Source organism: Schizosaccharomyces octosporus, assembly GCF_000150505.1.
Source record: "Schizosaccharomyces octosporus yFS286 unplaced genomic scaffold supercont6.1, whole genome shotgun sequence".
Taxonomy (NCBI): domain Eukaryota; kingdom Fungi; phylum Ascomycota; class Schizosaccharomycetes; order Schizosaccharomycetales; family Schizosaccharomycetaceae; genus Schizosaccharomyces; species Schizosaccharomyces octosporus.
The window spans coordinates 419,773-443,836 of NW_013185619.1; the positions used below are offsets into that span (position 1 = coordinate 419,773).

At 39.3% G+C, this 24,064-nt stretch overlaps 9 protein-coding genes across 9 annotated transcripts; 3 read left to right on the forward strand and 6 right to left on the reverse strand.

Moving 5' to 3' along the window:
* Positions 1–165: 165 nt before the first annotated feature.
* Positions 166–3,732, reverse strand: SOCG_02811 (shuttle craft like transcriptional regulator). The gene has a single exon (XM_013161301.1). The coding sequence runs from the start codon at positions 3,684–3,686 to the stop codon at positions 378–380; it is 3,309 nt and encodes a 1,102-aa protein (XP_013016755.1). The 5' UTR covers positions 3,687–3,732; the 3' UTR covers positions 166–377.
* Positions 3,733–3,865: 133 nt separating this feature from the next.
* Positions 3,866–5,971, reverse strand: SOCG_02812 (membrane transporter). Its single transcript, XM_013161302.1, has one exon. The coding sequence runs from the start codon at positions 5,654–5,656 to the stop codon at positions 4,295–4,297; it is 1,362 nt and encodes a 453-aa protein (XP_013016756.1). The 5' UTR covers positions 5,657–5,971; the 3' UTR covers positions 3,866–4,294.
* An 893-nt stretch (positions 5,972–6,864) lies between these two features.
* On the forward strand, positions 6,865–8,661 carry SOCG_02813 (beta-glucosidase Adg3; the record flags this gene model as incomplete). Its single annotated transcript, XM_013161303.1, has 1 exon — positions 6,865–8,661. The coding sequence occupies one exon, from the start codon at positions 6,865–6,867 to the stop codon at positions 8,659–8,661; it is 1,797 nt and encodes a 598-aa protein (XP_013016757.1).
* A 595-nt stretch (positions 8,662–9,256) lies between these two features.
* Positions 9,257–10,134, forward strand: SOCG_02814 (40S ribosomal protein S0-A; the record flags this gene model as incomplete). Its single annotated transcript, XM_013161304.1, has 2 exons — positions 9,257–9,358; positions 9,424–10,134. The coding sequence occupies 2 exons, from the start codon at positions 9,257–9,259 to the stop codon at positions 10,132–10,134; spliced, it is 813 nt and encodes a 270-aa protein (XP_013016758.1).
* Positions 10,135–10,470: 336 nt separating this feature from the next.
* Positions 10,471–17,352, reverse strand: SOCG_02815 (HisK/Mak3 protein kinase Mak3; the record flags this gene model as incomplete). Its single annotated transcript, XM_013161305.1, has 1 exon — positions 10,471–17,352. The coding sequence occupies one exon, from the start codon at positions 17,350–17,352 to the stop codon at positions 10,471–10,473; it is 6,882 nt and encodes a 2,293-aa protein (XP_013016759.1).
* A 384-nt stretch (positions 17,353–17,736) lies between these two features.
* On the reverse strand, positions 17,737–18,603 carry SOCG_02816 (60S ribosomal protein L27). Its single transcript, XM_013161306.1, has 2 exons — positions 18,524–18,603; positions 17,737–18,465 (listed from the first exon to the last, which is right to left on the reverse strand). Exons 1-2 carry the CDS (start codon positions 18,548–18,550, stop codon positions 18,082–18,084), a joined length of 411 nt encoding a protein of 136 aa, XP_013016760.1. The 5' UTR covers positions 18,551–18,603; the 3' UTR covers positions 17,737–18,081.
* Positions 18,604–19,084: 481 nt separating this feature from the next.
* Positions 19,085–20,749, reverse strand: SOCG_02817 (GABA-specific permease; the record flags this gene model as incomplete). The annotated part of the gene is made up of 1 exon (XM_013161307.1): positions 19,085–20,749. The coding sequence occupies one exon, from the start codon at positions 20,747–20,749 to the stop codon at positions 19,085–19,087; it is 1,665 nt and encodes a 554-aa protein (XP_013016761.1).
* Positions 20,750–20,947: 198 nt separating this feature from the next.
* Positions 20,948–23,971, forward strand: SOCG_02819 (ammonium transporter Amt1). Its single transcript, XM_013161309.1, has one exon. It carries the CDS (start codon positions 22,128–22,130, stop codon positions 23,574–23,576), a length of 1,449 nt encoding a protein of 482 aa, XP_013016763.1. The 5' UTR covers positions 20,948–22,127; the 3' UTR covers positions 23,577–23,971.
* Positions 21,315–21,652, reverse strand: SOCG_02818 (uncharacterized protein; the record flags this gene model as incomplete). The annotated part of the gene is made up of 2 exons (XM_013161308.1): positions 21,315–21,335; positions 21,521–21,652. The coding sequence occupies 2 exons, from the start codon at positions 21,650–21,652 to the stop codon at positions 21,315–21,317; spliced, it is 153 nt and encodes a 50-aa protein (XP_013016762.1).
* Positions 23,972–24,064: the final 93 nt, after the last annotated feature.

The following is a 24,064-nucleotide window of genomic DNA, read 5'->3' on the forward strand; positions in this document are numbered from 1 at the left end:
TCTTTGCTAGTTGGAAAGCACGGTATAAAAGTCCACAAAGTGATTGCGTATTTAATTCTCTTAGTGCTTTATATTTTTACAACACTACTCTACGACAATTTCGACCTGAACGTGAGATCCAAAACTAGCTGGTTTATCGACATAACACGTTACATAAAAATTGTTGCTAGAACAAAGAAGCATATTCCCTTTTTTATTTTTTTTCTTAGAAATCTAGAACATAATGTTCAACAAAAAATTAATCTATTCATTAAGCATAACTTCCCGAGTGAGTAGCTCACTGAACATTCCACTATTCAAAAAAGAAAGCCATTTCTCAGTTCATTTGATGAACTTTTAATAAATATATAGCAAAGTTTATCAACTTCCAACTATGCTTAGTTAATGTCTCTTTCCAAAGCCGCAAAAGGATTGCTTGCGCTGAAAGATTGGGAGGGGGCCAATTTTAGGAATGCTTTCTTCTTAGAACGAATTCGCGGCATACGAATCTTACTAACAACATTCTCATCATTCACTTGACAAACATCACAACGGTCTGCAATATTTGCAGTCAACAACCTTGGATTTACTAGTGCTCGTAATGAAATCAGACGCGGTAATACATTAGCAATATCTTCAATGCTCAATGGTTTCATAACGATACCATTTTCTACATGGAAGATAACCCAATCTATGCTCTCAAAATCACCTATATCAGCCAGAGCATTTCTGATCTCCTCCTCGGAAACTTCACCTTCCTTTCGGAAATCTGTAATAAATAGAGCATTATATTCAGCGTCATGAGTAGAATCAGAAATTTCTTCCTGTGCACTCACCGGTTTGCTTGCATTTGAAACTGGCTCATCATTGAAGGCATTGTCGCTTTGCAACGACATCGTCGGATGTAGGGAATAATAATCCAATGCCTCTTTCAAAAACACACCTGGGTTTTTCATCAAGCCTTTATTATAGACAATAACGTTACGTTTAGGTTCAAAATCAAATGATTCACTTTCTGCCCCATATAGCTTTGCTAAAGCATGAATAAACCACCGCTGTTCTCGTTGCATCGGAGGAAAACTGACACTAGGCTTATCGTTTTCACATGTATCGCAAAGAGCCGACTCGATATCCCTGCCAAAATCTTTGTTGTCACGGTAAAAAGTCAATAGACTCTTTGTGTATCGTGAAACTTCTTTGCCTTTTCGGTCAGGATTTATATTCAGCGCTTCTGCTAGGACGCGCTTGCGCTCTTCTCTTGCGCAGTCTACCGTACAGGAAGTTTTATGCTCAGGAGAAGGATTATCATAACTTGCACCGCAAGTCACTTGAGTTTTAATCAATCCACATGAACATACAGCGTCTACCATTGCTTTACATGTCACTTTTTGATCACATGGAATTTCAGAATGACAAGGAAGTTCACAAGTATGCTCACAATACAACCTACGTGCTCCACAGGGTTTCCTGCAAACGCTCTCGCATTCTCCTTCGCGATGGCATGATTTCTCACATCTATGTACTCCACAACCCAACAGCTTTCCGCAAACCATTCCACAACGAACATTTTCTTTTGAGCAGGGTTGATTTTCCATCAGACGTTTGCCGCAAAGACAGTACTTCTTCACAAGATACGGGCAGAAAGGACAAGGCTCTGATGGCGGATGACAGTTGTGCTTTACCTGGGGATGTCCACATAATTTCGGTAATGTACAAAGATAGGGACAGCTAGGTATAGGTGTACCGCAAGGTATAGGGGGATACAGTTTTGTACGTCCACACGTACAAGTAAGTTCTTCAAAAGAAGCTTCCAAGCATCGAGGACAAGGGCCACGATGACACATATGCTGGCAGAAATGGTTACCGCAACCCAATGGCTTGTTGCAAGGACGTAAGCAAATATGTTCTTCTTCAAATTCTTCGGAAAGTAGATGATAACGCAGCAAAGCACCTTTTGGACGTAAAGCAAGTCGAGCTTGAGCCTTAGGGTAACCACTACAACACTTTCTGTTACATTCATGTCGGCCGCAACTAAGCAATACACTACAAAATCGTTCACAAGTTGGTATATATCCCTTCTGAAGTTCATCGCAAGAAACTTGTACAACATTGAACCGACATCTGCATGGAATTGTAACAATTTCTTGACAAGATCCACAAGGACCCGCATGACAATTTTGTTTACATTGATGACCGCAAGGTAGTTGTTTCAAACAAACATTTCCACAAGTAGGAATAGGAGCCTCACATGAATCACGCTCACGGCCGTTAAGTAGGTCAGAAATACTCTTTTTTCCACAAAAGCATTTCGTTACGATACTGGGAGAGAAAGGGCATTGTTCATGAATCTTTGATCGTGGATGACAAACCTTGGAGCACCTATGAATTCCGCAATCAAAATACTGCTTACAATCACTGCCGCAGCTATAATAGCCGTCATATTCGGTGACATTACCATCCACGAGATTTACACAAGGAATGGGGTCTGGTAAGATGGAGCATGTATATGTTTTCGAGTGAGCACCACAATAGCAACTTGCACGTATAGGTTCATAGCACGCGCCACACAAGCCTGAATGACAACGCTGCTTACATGTATGCTTACCACATGGTAAGGCTTCACCACAAATATTGTCGCATCTGAAAGATTCTTGAGGAGCTCTAGACTTTCCAGAACAACGAGTAATCTTGCTTTCCTTACCGCAGAGACAAAACTGTTCCACAGTGGCCGTGCAAGGCGGGCAAGGTCCAGGATGACAAAGTAATGGGCATGGATGCACACAATCCTGACCTCGAGTTCTACCGCAAGGCTCGCCACAAGAATGAGGTGTCAAACCTTTGATAGACTCAGGTTCATCTTGCTTACCACACCAACACGTGTATTGCAAAGATGTTTCTGTTTGTGGGGTTTGACAAGAAGGACAACGCCAGACCGACTCATTCCTTTGCTCAATAGAATTTTTCATCCATTTCCTAGTACATTTTAAATGAAATGCATGGAAACATGTCGAGCAGCTCCAAACAGGGGTACTTGGTCTCACAATGTCAGTACAAACGCTACATTCGTACAGCATTTTTTTTATCTCAAAAATCATTCTCGAAGTCATATCAAGTTTAGAAAGATCAATGCTCTCCTTTGGCTTTCTAGGTCCTTCTCTCTTTTTTCCTTTAGAAGCCTTCAATTCTTCTTTAGGTTTTTCTACCTCATTTTGCTTTTCACTGTTCGCATTATTGAGGTTTTTCTCACGATCTCTTGAATTCTTTTTGGAAGACGCAATATCGCCGGATCGTTTAGCAGAATCACTGTCAACCTTCTTTGGTAAAGAAGCCTTTTCTTGACTTTTGTTATTAGTCTGCTTTTTTCTATTTCTATTTCTATTTCTGTTCTTGTTTTTATTTGGTTCCGCTCTTTCTACATTCGACGGCGGCCCATTTGTCTCGATGGATGGGTTTTCAGATGCAGGTTCCTTTACCAAACCCACGCCTGGGACGAAACTAGGAGCATCGGCTGACAAAGAGACTGTTGATGATCCTTTCTCTAAACCAACATTGTCTGCAGCAGCAGAAGTTGTGTTGGTATGCTCGGTATCCGGACCATTTTGTTTAGAAGATGCCAATTGAGTCGATGAATTTCTATTCTTTCTGGGAAATTTTCGACTACCCTTTTTTACGGTATGAGCTTTTGGGGAATTCTTAGATGTTTCCATCCAGAGTTTAGTATTGTAAGAAGACAACTTTCGCCGTGGCAAGCAAAACGTACTGTTGCTGCCAGGTAGCAATCAAGTAACACGATTCGAAGAAAAACTTGTGTTGTTTAAATGGTTAAAGAAGGAACAGGTCTTAATAATTTTATTACCTTTTTGTATTTGAGGCTATTTTAATTAATATAAATATCTAAAATTAATTACATTATGTACCTGCAACGGAATATAAGCGCTTTACAACCTCTTATAAAAACCAGTTATAGTTTTTCTGTGATACAACTTCACAAATAAATGGTCTTGTGTCACATCAAAGTTCCAATACTTACTAATTGTAACACACAACACACATTAAAACCAAATAGGCGGATATAGTGAGACCGACCCTTATTTTTCAGCACCGTAAAATCGTTCAATTACAGCAATTATAAACCCAAGCAAGCAGTATAATAAATAAATAAATGAGTATAACTTTTCAAGGGAAGCCAGTATTCAACGTTTTTATAATTAACAAATTTTTGAAAGCACTAAAGTCAGTGTGTTATAGATTTTTCCTTTCGACAATCAAAAAATTCTCACCTTACATAATGAAAAGAACAGAATCATTTTCAAACTTAAGATTGAACGGATTCTTCTGTTTCATCACGATCGCTAAAGCAATACCATGCTACAAGGCTAGCACTGAAACATAGCACCGACATGGACGTAGTTGAAGCAACAAACCCAAAGCGATCTCGAAGAAATCCAGCGAGCACGGGACCGCTAAACATACCAAGCGAGTAAACAATGTTGTAAGCACTAAAGAGCTGTGTGTAGGGGCCATTATGCCCAAAGAAAGTAGGGTGTTCCAGTTCGTATTCTGCAACATAGCGGGAGGACTGGACAAATCCAGGGGAGGATGTGAAAGACAAGACAACCCCATTTAAAGCCAAGAAAATACCAAACATGTATACGTTAAAAGTCGAGTATGATCTAGGCACACACAAAAGAAGTAAAGTAGAGCCTAGGACAGCGTAGGCATACGTACCGATGGTGCGAGAGCCTTTACGGTCTACCATAGCACCGGCCCAAGCTCCGCAGAAAAAGTATGGAGTACTTAAAACACCAAACATTAAACCACATTGGAGAGAATTGAAGCCAAAAATCTTCTGCAGCTCCAAGGGAACTGTAGCATCAAAAGAAGCAAACAAAGATGAATTTACAAAACTTGTGAAAAAAGGACCAATAAGTTGACGGTGAGATATAAGTTTATAAATAGGTAAACAAAAAATTTTCATGATTGGATTTGAGGAAACGCTGTTAGATGTTAATGGATCATCTCTAGGACGTAAGATTGGTTGGCTTTCAGGGTCATCAGGTAAAAGTTTCTTTGCTTCTCTTGGCTCAATCATAAGAACCCGAAGGACAATATCGATAAATAAAATAATAAAGCACATACCGAAGGAGGCATAGTAACCCATAGACTCGTATACAATCCCTCCAAAGACAGGGGCGATAATTTCACCAAGAGAAATAAATCCAAAGATACCACCCATCGTTGATCCAACGTGCTCTGGTCCAACCACATCGACCAACAAAGCCAAGCCCACTGTCCAAACGACTGCCGCAGATAATCCTTGAAGAATGCGTGCTATAATCAGCATAGGAACGTTCGTACCTATTGTGAGTAGACCTGTTGCAGATGTCAGAAACAAGAGCCCAATTAGCATAGGCATTTTCCTTGTTAAAAACTTATCAGCAAGGTACCCGATGGGAGAGCTTGCTGTAATATTTGCAACAGCATAAACAGAAAGCAATGTACTGATGACAGTCTGAACTCTTTCTGGAGGAACGCCGACTCGATCTACCAGAGAAAAGGGAAGGATAGGAGTAATGACACCATAGAGGAAAAGATCCGTAAATAAAGCAATTGCAATTGTTCCAATAATAAAAGGCAAACTACTTCTTCGTTTCACGCTGAGTTTGAAGAAGTCCATTGTCTTTCCTAACTCACTCTATTTTTATTACCAACCTAATCGAACAGACTACGTTTTCAATAGACGCTTGAGCTTTATTTTATACCAATTTAAACCGTTAAAGCAACGGGGTAATGTTCCAAAATTTTAGTCCAATCGATAAAGAATTCACCAAAAACCTCACAAAAACCTATGCGCAATTTTAAGAGAGGGTAAAATCGCAAACAATATCAAAATAATTCCAAAACAAGGACGTTAGATTGCTTTTTTCTTTACAATAGCTTTGCTCTGGTTGGAAGTGCTATGGATCCTATTTTTAGCAAAGGTAGCAATGTCCTTCATATCATATTGGAACCATTTTGTATGATATAAAAACAACTTCTCAATTGAAAGCTTACATCAGTGAAACAGCTCTTGAAGTAGAAATACAATTGGAATTCATTGTATAAGATTTATCTGAAGGCTTTATGAATTCCAAGTAAAATAAATCATATTCAGCGAGCATGGACCCGAGTTTTCAACAGTGTACCCGTTCCTTTAACCGAACTATTTAAAGTAATTTACGTTCTCATGAATATATTCCAATTCCCAAGCTGAAGGTGTTATTTCTAAAGCAATTAAGACTTCTGAATAGACTGTATTCTACTGACAATAACCACGATGCCTAATAACTTTACTCCGTACAGCAAATTTTTTTTTTTTTTTTTTTTTTCCTATTTTTTTTAAATACGCCCCTTCATAAAATGGTTATTGCGTCCTGCTTTTCATCAAGTGCAAACTTACTGTAATATTTATGCTTAGACCAGCTGGAAAATACAAGTTTGACATTGGAAAGAAGTACGCTTCTGCTGGAAGGAGTACCGGCTAACGCCTGTGTTTTTTCCCTGGAATAGCTCAATTCTTTTATGTCTAATAAGAATATGGTCTGCTTTCGCAGTACTTATTTCATAAGAAATACTTACTTCTACATACCAACCACCTCAACGGTTTTCGTGAATAATCTTCCCAACATGTTACCGCTGTATGTAAAATCATAAATATTTCTAATCCTTTGAATACGTTTGTCTTTCTACTAAGTAGCTTTTTAGTCGAAGACAGTCTGTGTCTTCTGTTCGTTTTGGACACGAGGGATAAAAAAAAAACTGAATCACTACTTTGCTTCTGTTGTAGGTACTGCTGCTATTTTGTTCTATTCATAAAGATATTTGCTCATTATCTTCACTTTTCACATGTATAAAGGTCTACTTTTATTTCTCCTGACTTGGACAGACTTACAGGCTGTAAGTGCGTTCCCTTATAATTATGGATATGACGGTCCTCGGCATCGTCATCATCATGGAAGTCAAAAGCGTGATGCTGTGCACTGTCCTTTCCCGTATGCCGAGAAAATGGTCGCCGTAACACCGAAAGAGGGAAATGCTGGTTGGGCCATTTCTCCTAATCAGTACTGTACCTCAGGTTCTTGGTGCCCATATGCTTGTGAACCAGGTTATGTTATGGGTCAATGGAGCCCTCAAGCAACTTCTTATTCTTATCCCGAGTCTATGCATGGAGGACTTTACTGTGACCATGATGGTAATGCCGTAAAACCCTTTGGGGACAGGGACTACTGTTACCCGGGAGTTGGCAATGTTTTTGCAATTGATAAAACTGGGGAAGGCGTTTCCTTTTGCCAGACCGTTTTACCTGGTAACGAAGCTATGCTTATACCAACTTGGATCTCTGCTGATTCGGAGCAAGTCTTGGCTGTCCCCGATGCTTCTTATTGGGTTAGTACTGCTGCTCACTACTATATCAATCCACCCGGTGTTTCTACAAATGAAGGCTGTATATGGGGTACTTCCGAGAAACCCTACGGAAACTGGGCTCCCTATGTAGCAGGCGCTAACATGGATGAAAACAATATTACTTATGTGAAGTTGGGTGCAAACCCAATTTATTTGGATGATCCCTATTGGTCTACTATTAAACCAAGCTTTGGATTAAAGCTGGAATGTGAGGGTGATACCTGTTCCGGATTACCATGCTATATAGATCCTCGTGAGAAAGGTGTGCAAGGATGCCCCGATGGAAGTCCTAATGGAGCAGGAAATGCATGTTTTTGCGTGGTTGGTTTTCAACCTGGAACAAAAGCTCGAATCGTTGTGGTAGACTATAGTGATCAAAAGACTTCATCCTCATCTGTGTCGTCTTATATTTCTTCACCTACTTCAACGCCAGTTATTGCTTCAAGCACCTCGATTAACTCTAGTGCATTTTCGTCTTCGTTTTCACCTACTTCTGGCTTTTCCACGTCCATTCAAACTATAAGCAATCAATCGAATACTCAGGCTTCGACTTCATATGTTTCTTCAATGCCTACACCTCACATTAATGTTACTCAAACTCTCCCTAGCGATTTCTCCTCTTCTATTCCATCTTCGGATACCCAAACGATTAATCAAAGTCTGTCATCCATGACTACTGCTCATACTAGTACCACTGATTCAGGAAAGGATGGTTATCATAAAGCTAGCGGTGAGATATCATCAGAAAAAACTGTCTCTCCTACCAGCTTTGCAAATGTCAATGCGGCTAATCAACTAATGACCAACCAGGGCAGTCAGTCAAATACATCCGAAGAAAAATTTCGTCCTAACAGCTCAATCATAACGGCGACAAACAGTTTTGGAATCGATCAATCCGATATTTCCAATAGTGGATGGTCTACTCCTACCAATGTTCCAATGGACCCAGCAACGACCAAAAACTCACCCAAACATGGTCCATCTAAATCTAGTAAAAGCGAGGAAAAAACTGTTTCAGGAATTACAACGTCTCCTACTAGCGCAAGTGCCAATATTTTTCTCACTACAGTAACTTCCTATTTGAACTCCGCTTCCCCAGTTGTTCACACTTTTGATGGACAAGAAACAACAACTACTACGTCGGTGTCCGTTCAAAATATGCATGCTAAAATTCAAACTGCCGTTCCTACGCTAGTAGTTTCTGAAATGGTACATGAAACGACGACCCAATATGTTTAATGCTGCCCAATTCACAAATTCGTAGCGTTCCTTTAATTATAACGCTTTCCAATCCTTGTTTTTCATGTTCTTTATTTTCTTTATAAAAAGAAAAAATCACACTTTTTGGTTTAACTTGACTTTTATTTACTGACATGAAATTATTTCTTGCGGTCAATTACGCACGCTATTTAACGAATCTTTCCTTGTTTTTGTTGATATTCTATCGCTTGCACAAAAAAATCTTAGTCGATCATTTTTATTTATACGTTTTTGGAACCTTTAAAAGCCAAGCTTTATGGTGATCATTAAATGTTGTTTCTTGAGAGTATCACAGTTGAGGGATAGACAATATTTCCCTACTTAACTTCATACTGAATAGTCGGCAAAGAAATTGATTGACTCTGGGTGGTTTAAGTTCTATATCAAAACAGATATTAATGATAAATTAAAATAATGCTTTAGATACAGATTTATTGTAATAACTTAATACTTCCTATTCAATTACTGTATAATACGATGTCGTTTATTTACGAAAAAAACAGTCACGTTTGTTGGTAGCATCTGAAGAAAAGCGTTTGCGGCAAGTTAACTGAGTTTTATAAGCGCATACAACATGGCTGAAGTTACTACCAGACCTTCCGTTTTGAATGCTACAGAAGACGACATTAAGCAGCTCCTTGCTGCTAGCAGCCATATTGGCTCCAAGAACTTAGAGGTCCGTATGGATCCCTATGTCTTCAAAACGGAAGGTCTGGTGTCCACATCATCAATGTTGGTAAGACTTGGGAAAAGTTGGTTTTGGCCGCTCGTATCATCGCTACTGTTGAAAACCCTGCCGATGTTTGCGTCGTCTCTACCCGTGCTTATGGTCACCGTGCTGTTCTCAAGTTCGCTGCCCATACCGGAGCTACTGCCATTGCTGGCCGTTTCACTCCTGGTAACTTTACCAACTATATCACTCGTACTTACCGCGAACCCCGTTTGATTATTGTTACTGACCCTCGTGCTGATGCTCAAGCCATCAGAGAGGCTTCTTTCGTCAACATTCCCGTCATTGCCCTTGCTGACACTGACTCTTGCTTGAATCACATTGATGTTGCTATCCCTACCAACAACAAGGGCCGTAAGTCCATTGGTTTGGCTTGGTACTTATTGGCTCGTGAAGTTCTTCGTCTTCGTGGTACCCTTTCTCGCAACACCCCTTGGGAAATTATGCCCGATCTTTACTTCTACCGTGATCCCGAAGAGGTTGAACGTGAAGAGGAGGCTAAGAAGATTGCCGCTGCTGAAGCTGAGGCTGGTGCTGTCGCCGAAGCTGCTGCTGCTGCTGAATTTGATGTCACTGATGCTGCCCAAAGTGCTGTTGACCCTTCTGTTTTAGATGCTGCCACTGCTGGTCAAGTTGCTGAAAACACCTGGGATGATTCTGCTAACTGGAACACTACTGGAACTGCTCCTAGTGATTGGGCTGCCACTACTCAAACAGCTTAAATTCTCTGCTTGTGTTTTTATATGTAGCATATATAGATTTGAAGTGTAATGAAAGTTTGGTTGAAACATTAATGAATATATATGGATGTGCTTTCTGCGCGATCAGTATTGTAGAAGTATTACTGAACTCATTAAATGCAAGAAAGCTTTGGCTGATCACGACGAGCCTTCATGTCTCATGTAATTGAATAGTGTAACTGTTTTTTGTCGAAACTAAGTTATTGAAGTCCTCCAACCTGGCTTTAAAGGTATAAAAAAAACAGATATCCCATTATTATATTTTGCCCAAAATCTCCATAATCTCTAAACTATGTAGATATATTTAAAGTACTAACGTTATACCAAGTAAGTATCCAAAATTTCTAGCAACCTATCTTTTCGGATGGGTTTCGTTACGTATTTCGTGATACCGATCTCTTCTTTTCCTACTTCGATTGAAGGTTGTATATCAGCTGTTAATAGTACAATTGGCACAGAAAATGCAAAGTGATTTTTTTGCTCAAACTCCCGCATTTTCTTACTCACACCTATACCATCATAATGCGGCATGTGGTAGTCGATAAATGCAAGACCATAATATCCACAAGGATGAGAAGTAATTAAGTCAATGGCTTCTTTTCCATCTTTGGCACTCTCAACAAGTAGGCCCAGATGTTCTAGCTGTTTACACAAAGTTAAACGCACGACACTGTTGTCTTCGGCTACTAAAATTCGTATTTCTTTATGCCGCCAATTTTGTATATTAATTTCCGTTCGCTCCTCACTAGAGGGCAAAAAGTGAGAAGTTTCATACAGCTTGTCCTGTCCTAGATGAACAATACTCAAAGTTGCATCTATGAACTGCTCCTTGGTAAAAGGCTTTGTAACCACAGTTCTCCATTCATTTACGTATTCACGAAAGTCACGCAATATTGACTTTCGATCAAATACTCTATTTAGTTGAGGCACACAAGAAACGAATATAACATTCAAATCAGGAAAGGGCTCAATTTCAGCAACTGCCTTCTCTAAATACTCAACAGAGTCTACATCCAATACCAAGAGAGAACGAGCGATGTTCCCATCCTTTCGACAGTAATGAAGGAAACTTGAGAGTGTGTCGGGACTGCTGTTAATACGATCCAACCTTTCTGCTCTAGCCATAAGCCTGAGAATATAATCACTCTGAAGTGGTTCATTCGTAGCACGTATTATGTGCCTGCTTTGAATATAGTCATTGAACTTCCGATTCGCTTCAACCAATTCTGCTGTAACCTGTCTGTAACGTCCTTCCTGTAATTTACGGACCTTCAAATCATAACAAATTCTAAAAGTGGGGGAAGTTTCTGAAACTGTCACAAAAACTGAACCTCCCATAATTTTACATAACTGCAAACACGTTGACATCCCAAGAGCTGATCCACTCAAATCCATAGGCAAATAATCATTACAGTATTTATTCAAGGAATTAATCAAATTTGCCTGGAACATCGCATTCTTGTGTGGTCTACTATCTTCAACAATAAAAGTAAGTCTTAAATCATCATTCGTCCCATTTTCAGAAATATAGGCCTTTACGCGTATAAAGCCACTCTCAACCATTTTCACAGAATTATCAAGTATACTCTTAAGCATTTGACCAATCTTTGAAGCATCACCAGCAATAAAGTAAGGAATATCGTCAGATAATTCGTAAGAAACTCTTACATTTTTGCTACCAGAAACGGAATAAATGGATGCAATACAGTCTATTATAACTCCTTCCAAGGAAAACTCCAAATCTGATTCCAAAGTTACTTTGCCGGCTTCCAATTTGCTAAAATTAAGTAAGTCATTAATGACTTGTAATAACATTTCGCAGCTCAGTCGCGCGGCATTTACAATGTCCCGTTGTTCATAATCCAGATTAGCCTCATCTAACAACGACAGCATGCCGTAAAAACCAGAAAATGGTGTTCGTAGTTCATGCGATATGTTCGCAAGGAAGTTGGATCTTAATCGCGTTGCCTCTAAAGCAGTTGCTCTTGCTTCTTTCTGATCCCCAATATCAATAGTGGCACATATATATATCGGTTTCGACTTTGATTCAGTCAAAACAGGCGTACAGCGGCTCAAATTACATCTGTAAATTCCGTCTTTTCTTTTTATGCGGATTTCCTTTTCAAAGGGAGCATTTACATCGCTTTGCGAACGGATGTATTGTTCTAACATGCTGTAATCTTCTGGATGTACAAGGTCTTTGTAAATATTTGATTTGCTTAAATCTATCTCACCACAGTACTCCTTCCAAAAGGAGCCAAATACATCAACCTTTAATCCATCCTCATAAGTAAGCTTGGAAAGCAAACAAGGCATAGTATCCACGAAGCTTCTATATTTTGCTTCTGATTTCTGAACCAAACTGAGGGCTTCTCGTTGCGCCTTAATAATTTCCATGTTAGCATTCGTAGCTTCCTTAACTTTACGAAATAACGAAATATTGACAATTGCGAAACTGACTTGAGATCCTAGGATAGAAAGCACAGAAAGGTGCCGATGATGAAATGAAAAAGGTGGCCCTTGAAGATACAAAATAGCAAACACAGTCTTCTTTTGAAAAAGTGGAATTACGATTGCACTTTTTCCTTTGGAATTTTGTTTGTTCCATTCTTCATTTTGCAAATTGAAATCTTTGTGTATACTATGGGAGAATAAAGCTTTCTGAGTGTGAACCACATAATTTATAACTTTTGAAGGAACGAATTTTTGTTTCTCAGAAATCGGAATAGGTGGGGAAAACCCTTCGTTAATGTTCTCAGTACGATATGCTGCAACAGTGAAGTGAGTATCATCTCTTATGACAATTGCAGCCGCATCTGCTGAGGAGTCTTCAAGCATCCGCTGTGTCATCGTTGAGAGTAGACCTTCCAATTCAGTTTCACTAGCGATGATTTGACATGACTTCATAACTGAGGTTAAATCAATAATGTCTAGCGATATGAGAAGCTCTTCTAGAGAAACATCTCCAACATTTGCTACTGTAGATGTTTGGTCCTCGTAGTCTTCATTGGGAAATGATATTTGATAATTGGACTCTGCTAGTTCTCCATTATTTGCTTCATCACTACCATCGGAATAAACAACTTTTTCTTCCTCTGCAATATCAGTTTGAACAATCTCATCAACGGTCAATTTCAACAAATTAGAAGGTAAGTTATATATGTTGCGTTCGCTTAACATCTCGTATTTTCTTTTCAATCCTAAAGATTTATAGGCATTCATGGATTGTTCAATGTAATGGATGCCAGAAGTAGTTAGTTGCATCTTGCAAAATAATTTGCCTACGCTCTCGAGAGCAAATGCTTCAATCAGGCGAACGTTAGATTTGGTCGCTAGGGATACCACCTTCTCAAACAACATTGATGATTCTTCAAAATTACCTTCTAAAGAAACATAACTTGCCTGTAAATAACAAGAATACAGGACTATTTGACTGTTGTTGGATACAGCACTTAAATACTCGAAGAGTTTCAATTTTTCCAAAAAAAACTTCCGCTCGTTTTCGGGCAACGTACCGTTAGCTATTGCCTTGTTAGCAATAGCTAAGCAAAGCAAAAAATAACCAAAGCAACCTGGAGATGGTAGGAAACATCCGTCATAGTAATGCGGCAGTTTATTCAACCCATAAGCTGCAGTATTTTCCCAATCCTCTGAAATAAATAGGTTTAACAAATACCAAGCGAAATACCAAGGACCGAAAGCGTCTGAAATACCCCTTTCAGAAGATATTGATAGCGGTCGTTTTTCATAATGCGTACACTCGCAAGAATCGAAATTAGCTTCTCCTAAGAAACATTGCAATAGGTTTCGTAGAACAGGAAAATGTGCATTTTCTTCAACGAAAAATCGTTCTTTCAAAAATTCATTGCACGTTTTATCAAACTCGATCATATAATCATTATAATTTGAGGATAAAAGAAAATTATCCCAAATTGAAAACACACGAAGATACTTTATGAGAAAATTACTTGATGGCTCACAGTGTTTCTCCAGTGTTCGGATAGAAACGAGCCTTTTTTGAAAAGATTCTGTTATATACCCAACAGAAAATAAATAAAAGAACTCTGTATAAGTCTGCATATTGTAGTTCGGATTCTTTTGGTTGAGTTTCCTTGCAAAATCACACATTTGTACTAAAGCAACGGAAGGGCCAAGAATGGACATTGCTGTAACTGAGAAGAAAAGTAAGGTAAAACCAGCGTAGTTCGAAAATCCATATTTTAAGAACACCTTGCTAAAAGCAATCGCAAAGTTTACGACCATTGAGGAACACCGATAGCATGTAGATGATGCAACAAAACCCTGAAATAAGAAATACAAAATTTCGACCCAACGATCGTCAAGCGCTACCGCACTTTCGAAATCGACATTTTTTCCCTCTTCCATATATTTCATAAGTTTTGGAATGAAAGACGCTAAAATTCTCTTCGCATCCGCCATATTATACTGTTCTATAGTAAAGTCCAGTTGAGATAAATAATCTAAAACAAGAGAAAGCGATTCATCGGTACGCGCACCTTCAAACAATATCTGACAGCGCAATAATCTAGATCTAAAAGCTTCAGTAGTATTGCTCGATTCGGCTTCAGCCAACGCTATCATTTCCATCGCCTTCTCTGGATTGTTGTTAACTAAATTCGCTTGGGCACAGCCATTATAAATTCGGACCCTCTGTTTTCTCTCATCATCGTTTTCCCTATGATATGGTTTAAATGGAAGTGTTTCAATGCACCTATTATATAAACTTAGTGCTTTCTTATTTGCTCCAACATTGAGAGCTTCTTCAGCAGCGAGGTAAAGATAAGTAAAATTTAGTGTCGAGTTATCTTCCGTTTTAATATAATCAAATGCTGCATCGAAATGAGATGCGATATCGCATACATCGTGTTTATCCCGATTATCAACACACATTTCAAACAGACGTGCATGCATACGTTGCAACTTTTCTTTACTATAGAAAGAGTTGATGGTTTTCTGGTAACTTCCGCGAGAGAATGAATATGAACTAGTAGAATTGGCATAAATAATTCCTTTTCTAAGCAATAAATCCAAGGACTCATTGTCAAAGTCAAAAAACTCAACTTCTTGACAAAGGTTTCGAACAGTTTCATACGAAAAGCATGAACCCATCATACTAGCCCAAGCCAAGAAACAACGACAGTGCTCAGGTAAATCAGAAAGTTTTGTAACCGAGTACGAATCGACATCAATATTGTAACTTTCAGGGTTGAACAAATTAATATCGTCGTAATTTATTGACCATTGATGGCTTTTCCAGTCAAAATATATGACTTTTTTATTATAAAGCTCAGATAATAAATCTCTCATCAAAAGGGGATTTCCTTTACAAACATGATAGACATAGGAAGTGAACGGATACAAGTCTTCATCGACACGGTGAAGAGTTGTCTGGACATACGCATTTACTGCATCAAAGCCCAGCGGTTTAAGTCTCACTTCCTGAACAAAATTGGAGAAAGCACGAAAATTATCAAGTAATTCAACATAAGAATCCTCACACGTTAAAATTAGATTGATTGGAACATTACAACGAATTAGACATTCTAGAACATCAATTGACAGTTCGTCAGCATAATGAATGTTTTTGATGACAATGGTTGACCGCTTAATAGAAGAGATTATGTTGAGTAAAGTAATCAAGGCACTAGAAAAAGATACTTGATGTCCGAACTGATTTCTCTGTTCAGATTCATGTTGAATATCTTGACCACTTAGACTGTGACCAGCGGATGATGAAGACTTCATAGATTCATTAGACGAAGCTGAAAGGAAAGCGATTTCACCAATATAAGGATTTTTTTGAAGAAATGGCTTAACTTCGGGAACGACATCAAAAAACGGGTTTAAATGACTTATATCTCCTTTTAAAGAATCCTTCAGTTTGTGAAAAAAATCATACACTAAACGTTGATTTTCAGCAAGAAGTTGTAAAAGCAATTTAGCAATTCCAGAAATTAAGGCGGAATCTAAAAAACTCTTTGATGGTTCACATTTTGTAATCGCCATGTATCCCTCCTTCCTATCACAAACATCCTGAATGAAAGTAGCTTTACCAACTCCCTCAGGACCAGTAACTAATATAACAACAGTATGATCTACATGACTGGTTTGTGAACTTTGGTAAGAAGGAGAATCTAGTGGTAAGGAAGTTGACTCGGTGTGACGGAGTAGGGATTTTACTTTTTCAATTTCACGTTCGCGGCCATATGTAGAAGAAGGAAGCATAAATAGGGATGTATATGATGTATTATGGATGCTCCCATCTCCACTTGTAATTCCGTTTACCAAATTTTCGTAACAAATTTCAAAGTCAGCTAAAACACTCGAGCAAGAAGTGTATCTGTCGTTAGGATTCTTTTTCGTCATCTTCTCTATTATTTTAAAAATAGTTCTAGGTATATTTGGACAAACATCAACAATACTTGGTAAATTTTCAGTTAAAATGGACCGAATTGTTTGGATAAAAGAAAGTTCATGAAGATAACCGTCCGTCAAACAATAGTAGAACAATATTCCCAAGCTATAAATATCGGTTCTGTGATCAACGGGGTACGATGTTCGACCCGTTTGTTCAGGACTAATATAAGTAATTCTCGACATTGACTGAGAATCTTCATAAAATCGCCGCCAGTTGTACGCCTGCAAATAATTATGAAATGAGCTTACACCACTTCCAATATTCAGCATTAGTACATCTTCGTAATTATTTATAGGACGAAACGAATCGGATCGTATTTCGCCATGAACGATATCTTTTGAGTGTAAGAATTCGACGCATCGGCAGACCGCGATACAGTAACGAATATAATGAATAGGATGATTTCTAAAATAACCGTAAAAGGTAGACAATGTATTTCGATGTCCAGCATCTAAACAAACGTAGGCTGATAAATCAATGTGCGAGAACTCAATAAATTCAATGGGTACAGAGACAAATTCTCGACCACGTTCATCTTTTGATAAGTCACAGAATAGATGGTATTCTGCTTCTATGCGAGCTGTCTGGGTAGAAAATTTAGCAATCACTCTACGATTACTAGCTAGTTCAAATCCAGCGTATAGGGCATAAGTATTGTCAACTTCGTATACTTCCTCGTATGGTTCTGATTCAAGGGTGTATTTTAATATGCTAGAGAGAGCCAAAGCTACACAATTGCGGAGCTCATTTTTCGAATGCATTTTAAAAGCATTTGAGCTCTCGTCTCACATGTTTTCGTAAAAAAATTTTTCTTTTTTTATTGAGAACTGAACAGAAAAAAAATTAGTTCTTTAGAATCGAGTATTGCTCAAGCTTCTCGAAAATGGTTAGTTAATTTTTGACAATGTGGTGGTAGAGCAGTAATTCATTTCATCACCAGAGCGAAATCAGAAGGTGATTCAGAATAAAGAATTTTAACGTATTTATGGTATTACTTTGGGAATGTATTGTTTTGAAAATATATTTTAACACTGCTTTCAAGTATGGAAATAATGGCTATCCCATAAACGGTGACAACTATTACCAGTAGCTAGGACAATCTCATTCCGTAAAGGTTGATACTATAATGGGAAAGCAACAACATGCACTGGATATTAATGGTATTATTTTAGCGATTTGACTACTTATGTATAGACGCCAAACTTAATTCTATGGTAGGTTTTTAAATGCACGGTTCTTTCGATATAGAAAGAGCATTCACAAGAGTTGGCAAGCTGTTTCTCTGAACCGTTTTAGATTTTCTATACTCTCGATAATCAAAAGGCTGTTGCAGCAATGTGATGATACGTATGATACTTAAATTTAACACTCAAAAAATTTCACAAAACTATGTAACAAGTATTGCCTCTAAAAGAGATTGTATTCATAGCAACAAGTTTTAAACCTAGGGCCTAATGCAAATTAACAAAAATAAACTTTTGCTAACGCTCTTAGAAGCGCAAAGGGGTGAAGAACCAGGCGGATTTTCCGGTTTGGTACTTCTCTTCAAAAGTCTTTTTGATGACCTTCTTAGCGGCAGAGCGTTGGGAAGGCTCCTTGAAGGTTTCAGCAGAAACGAGTCCCTTGAGGTTATCAAGCTCAAGGGCGTAACGAGTGGGCATCAAGTGGTTGAAGTTAACAACTCTGACGAAAGGCTTCACACGAGAGCGCTTAGCAATACGCTTGGCACCCATAGACTTGGTAACCTTCAAAGGATAACGCTCGACACCAGCAACAACAGCATGACTGAAAGGGTGGGCCTTGGTGCCTTGGTCGAGGGTTTGAAGAATGACAACCTTCTTACCGGCAAAACGACCACGAGTGACTAAGGCAACCTATGAATTGTCAGTACTATTTTTAAGACACTAACGGTTTTTGTCAATTAAAACTTACCTTTCCTGGTTTAAAAATCTTCGCCATCTTGTTACTATGTGTTTGTGGTTGGGTGTACGCACCTCAAAAAAATTGTGAGGATTTTGGATTCAGAAATGTGACTGCTTTTTTTGTAAACAAAGGGTTTAGGTGCAAAACGCAAAGTAGAAGGAAAACAACGACGACATTTTAAAAGTAGACTAAAACTAAACATATGACAGAAAGTCCTTTGGGAATTTCCAACATTTGAGACTTGGTTTGCTCATGTTTTAGAATCAATTACTCATTATATTTAGGAATACACTTTGCTTAAAGAAAGAATGTTTTAAAATCCACAAATGAAAGCTTGATAAAAATGTATGAAAGAAAGGGAACAGGAAGCATTGAATTCATAAACAAAAAGTAATTACATACAAAGGCATTGAAACAAAAGAAAGAATATGCAAATAAAAAAAATAAAGGCGTAATTATAGGAACCATTAATAATTAATAATAGAGCAGAAAAAGAAGTATCATTTTACAAAAACAAAGTTTGTTTGTTTGAAGGAGGGGATGACTGACAGCAAGAACGGAAGGATGAAATTACTTTTTAGTAGAGACGGATGCAGAAATTGAACGAACGGGGTCGACACCTTCAACAATATAAGGATCGCTGCCACCTATACGAGGACCCTTGAACCATTTTCTGGCAGAAATAGCGTACCAAAGAATAATCAACATCATGGGACCACCGAATACGAGGCAAGTCCAATTCATATCCTTTGGAGCAGGATTTTTAACAGTAGGGAAGCACAGCACGGGAATCATGAGGGCCACGAAAAAGCATGAAAAAGCACCAATGATGCGAGAAAATTTGCCGAGGTTCCAAGGACCAGGACGGAATTTATTATCTTTGAAGAAGACACGCATACAAATGGGGGTAGTGAATGCGACAAAAGCACCGATAGCGGTAACGGAAAACACGGCATCAATTGTGACTTCGCCAGCAAAAATTAAAAACAAGACGCATACATGGAAGCAAAAATCCAAAAGGACAGCGTTTACTGGTGTTTTGGTCTTGGAGTTAACTTTGGCAAATGTGTCTGAGAACGGCAATACGCCATCGCGGGCGTAGGAGTAAGCGATACGAGAACAAGCGGTGGCATTTCCCTGTCCCATGATGAAGGAGGAAACGACAGTTAGGGAGATGATTGCGATGGCGGCCTTTTGGGACATTACTTGAGACAAGTAAGTAGCCCACATGGAAGAATCGGTATGAACGACAGCATTTTGATCGACCATGGTGTAGGCAATGATCAATTGCATGACCCAACCCATTAGGCCACCGATAGTGGCAGTAAGGACGATACCGCGAGGGGCGTTAACACTGGCATTAGCGGTTTCTTCACTCATGTGGAAAGGAGCGTCATAACCAGACATGGTCCAAATAGCACCACAAAAGGACATTAGGACGGCAAAGCCGTCAGGCCAGTCGGTATAATTGGTGATGTCGCCCCAGACGGCATGAGAATCGTTGAAACCGTGGTTTTTGCCAGCAAAAGCCAAGATGACGATGAAGGTGATGAGGAAAAAGAGCGTGTTTAGGTAAGTGCTGAAGGAGTTGTAGCGGGCAATGAGCTTGGTGGGTAAGGAAGCGATGAAGGCGTTGACTGCGGTAATGACGAGGGTAACTAGAAAGAGCTGGTAGTTGGATGGTGTGTAGGAAGGATGGGCGACGGAAACGGCACCGAGAAGCATGGACGCGGTAGAGTAATTAATGGAAGGGCCGCCAATGAGTTGGCCGAGGTAATTAGACCAGCCGGTAACCCAAGAAGCAAAAGGACCCCAACCCTCAGGAGCGAGGACGGCAGCAGCGTAATAGAGACCACCAGATGTAGGCATGGAGGAGCAAAGTTCGGCCATACTGAGTGCCACGCATTCTACGAGAGCAATGGCGATGATCCAACCCCAAACAAGACCAGGCGAGCCAATGTAGCCGAGGTTATAGGTCATGGTTGTAGCGACGGATGGTAATAATCCTAGTAATGAGAAGGATACAGAAAAGACACTGAATAAGGACAAGTTACGATGGAATTCTTGCTTGTATCCCAACTTGCCCAAGTCCTCTGGGTTGTCCGTGTCATTTTCGGGAGCACCCACCTCAATATCGAAGCCAGAGTTTGCCTTTTCGTGGATTCCCAAAGAAGAGGATGGATTCGAGGAGGCTTTAGGGTATGAAAACGATGCATCTGAGCTTTGGCTAGCCATCGTAGAAGAGCGTTTCAAAGTTTTTTGTTGTAAAAATGAGTTTATAATAATTAAAACAAAGGCCTCATACAACCAGTACCTGTTTGTATATCGTAGGGAGTCTTTTTTTTAATTTATTTTAATTTATATAATAAAAACGTAACACGTTGTACCGGAAACTTTTAGATGCCTGTATTATTAGAACAAAGAAAATAAAATAAAAAGTTATTAAAACAATAGAGATGAGAAGAATGTTCCTTCAACAGTATAAAATTACAATTGGAACAAACGAATAAGTACCAAGACGAAAAAACTTCCGCATGTGTTGTTGTCAAGTTTTATTTATATGAAAATCCAAAGAATGGAAATTTTCATCGCTGAGATATCTGCCTTCTTGTCTTGATCAAATCTATCTGGCATCGTGGTGTGGTGTACACCAATTCTTATCAGTAGTAGTACTAAGGCGACCATGTCAGTCGGGAGACACACAGACGGTAAGTGATGTGTAGAAACAATAGTCTACACCATTGTTGGTAGCTGCATGATGATGGAAAGAGAATCTAGGAAAAGGCTTTTTATAGTCGAGTCAAGCCGAGTCAAATTCCCACTGCAGGGTTGTATAGTGTAGTAAATTGTCGCAGCAAGTCTTTCATCAACCCTTTTTCTCGTCTTTAGAAACGCCGATATCTTCAATGCCGTAACATTCTTCCACCCATTACTAATATTCTCGAAAGTTGCTGGGTTGCACTTGTTCAGCTTCTTCTTAACCAAGATTCTTTTTTGTTTACTTACATAGCGTGCAGCATTTTGGTATTCTAGTTTACCATAATTAGAGCCATTTTCATGAGTTACGAACCAGTGCACTATCCCGTGGAGCTTCTGTTGCTTGATTTGGAAGATAACTATTGTCACTTGTGATGTCATTATCAGTCGCACTTTTCTATCTTACTTTAGTTTTTATTAGAGGCAAGCGAAGATAAGCTTCCCAATCATCTTCATCATAGATACTGCTTATCTTTTGCTTATCGCGATTAACCTCGACCACGTATATGATACGTGATATAAACAGCGGATACAGGACGCATGGTTACAGGGGTCTTCTGTTTCTTGCAACGGTTTGAACCGTATTTTGTAAATACATTTTTAGGTATTGCTTTAGAGTTTATTATTTGATTTTCAATAGTTTGTACCACATCGCTATTGTGCTGATACAAAACGTCTCCTTGATATATACATATATATATATTTACTATACTGAGTTGGTACTTTGGAAGCGTAGAAAGAATCAACAGTGCATTGTGTATTTGATTCGAAATTATATTCATTGAATTCTTTTCGCCTTTTTTTTTCTAATTATTTTCGTTGATTTTACAACTCCTAATTTCATTGATTTGCAAAAATGTCTGCAACGACAAGTGCCACACCTACCCCAAGCGGTGTCAACGGTGGAGACTCTAGGACAGTCGACTTGAACCAATTCTACAATGGCGGTGATATCTCTTGGATCCTCGCTAGTACAGCGCTTGTGTTTATCATGATTCCCGGTGTAGGGTTCTTTTACTCTGGTTTGGCCCGTCGTAAAAGTGCCATCTCGATGCTCTTCCTTTCCATGATGTCGGTCGCCGTTGTGGCATTTCAATGGTTCTTTTGGGGATATTCACTCACTTTTTCACACAACGGTGGTCCTTATATAGGATCTTTGGCTAACTTTGGTCTGCGCCAAACTCTCGGTAGACCCTCTAGCGTCGCCTCTGGACTTCCCGATATCTTGTTTTGCGTCTTTCAAGGCATGTTTGCTGCCATCACTCCTGCTTTGGCTATCGGTGCCGCTGCCGACCGTGGTAGAATGTTGCCTTGTCTCGTGTTTGTTTTTCTCTGGAGCACAATCGTTTACGACCCAATCGCTTTTTGGACCTGGAATCCAAAGGGTTGGCTCAGTACTTTAGGCTCTTACGATTTTGCTGGTGGTTCTCCTGTTCACATCGCTTCTGGTATGACGGCTCTCGCCTATTCTATCGTGGTTGGCAAGAGACACGATCATGGCACTGTCCAATACCGCCCTCATAACGTTCCTCATGTTGTCTTGGGTACTGTTCTGCTTTGGTTTGGTTGGTTTGGGTTCAATGGTGGTTCCGCTGGTTCTGCCAATATTAGAGCCGTTATGGCTTGCGTGGTTACTCACATCGCTGCTTCCGTGGGTGGCATCATTTGGTGTTTATGGGATTACATCCGGACACGTCACTGGTCTGCCGTGGGTTTTTGCTGTGGTGCTGTTGCTGGTTTGGTCGCTATTACTCCGGGATCTGGTTTCGTACCACCTTGGGCTGCTGTGGTCATTGGAGGTGTCGGCGCCTCTGCCTGCTATGGTGCTACTTACTTGAAGCGAATCATCCGTGTAGATGATGCATTAGATATTTTTGCAGAACACGGTATTGGTGGTATGGTTGGTAACATCCTAACAGCTCTTTTTTCCGCTGACTACATCCAATCCTTAGACGGATCTACTGGAAACAAGGGTGGTTGGTTGTCCCACCATTATATTCAGCTTGGCTACCAATTAGCCGATACCGTTTCTTGTGCAGCCTATTCTTTTGTCGTTTCTTGTGCCTTGTTATATATCATGAATTACATTCCTGGACTTTCCCTCCGTGTTTCTCGCGATGATGAAGTTTTGGGCTTAGATACTGTGGAAATCGGTGAAACGTCGTACAAATTTTCTGAGGAACATCCGGCTTTGTCGCATGGTATTGAAGTCAATACTCACCAAGATAGTACCGAATCCACGAAGGAGAGAACTCGCCAAGAAGAAAAAGATATGAGTTCTCGCGAACCTTCAGACGTCGTGTAAGAGCTGTATACTTAATTTTTGTTACTCACGTTAAATTTGTCCCTGATGCTGTTACGTTTTTTGTCTGGAAACGAAACAATCAGCAAAAGTCATCTTTCAATTCGCCTTTGGAAAGATTTTTAAAAACAGAAATTCCTATTTCTATACCATCCTATCTTCTTGATAGGTTGAGAATTCCCTTTTAATGTTTCATATCCTTGATATTTGTATCCTATTTGAAGAGTTGGTGTCCTAAAGACTGGCTTTTCGTAAGTCTGTTCTTAGTCAACATATGCGTTCTTTAATACCCAACTATATATTACTGGGAACGTTTTCATTTGTTGTTTTTTGTTTAGATATAATCCTAATTTGATTCGTTTACGTTATTCTTCGTCTGTAAAAAATGTTGTTCTTCTATTCTTAATAGCACAACCAGCAAAGTAAATTTTTAAAACCTGTAGAACTGTGTCTTTACAAAATATAGAGGAATTTCATTCATACAAATATAA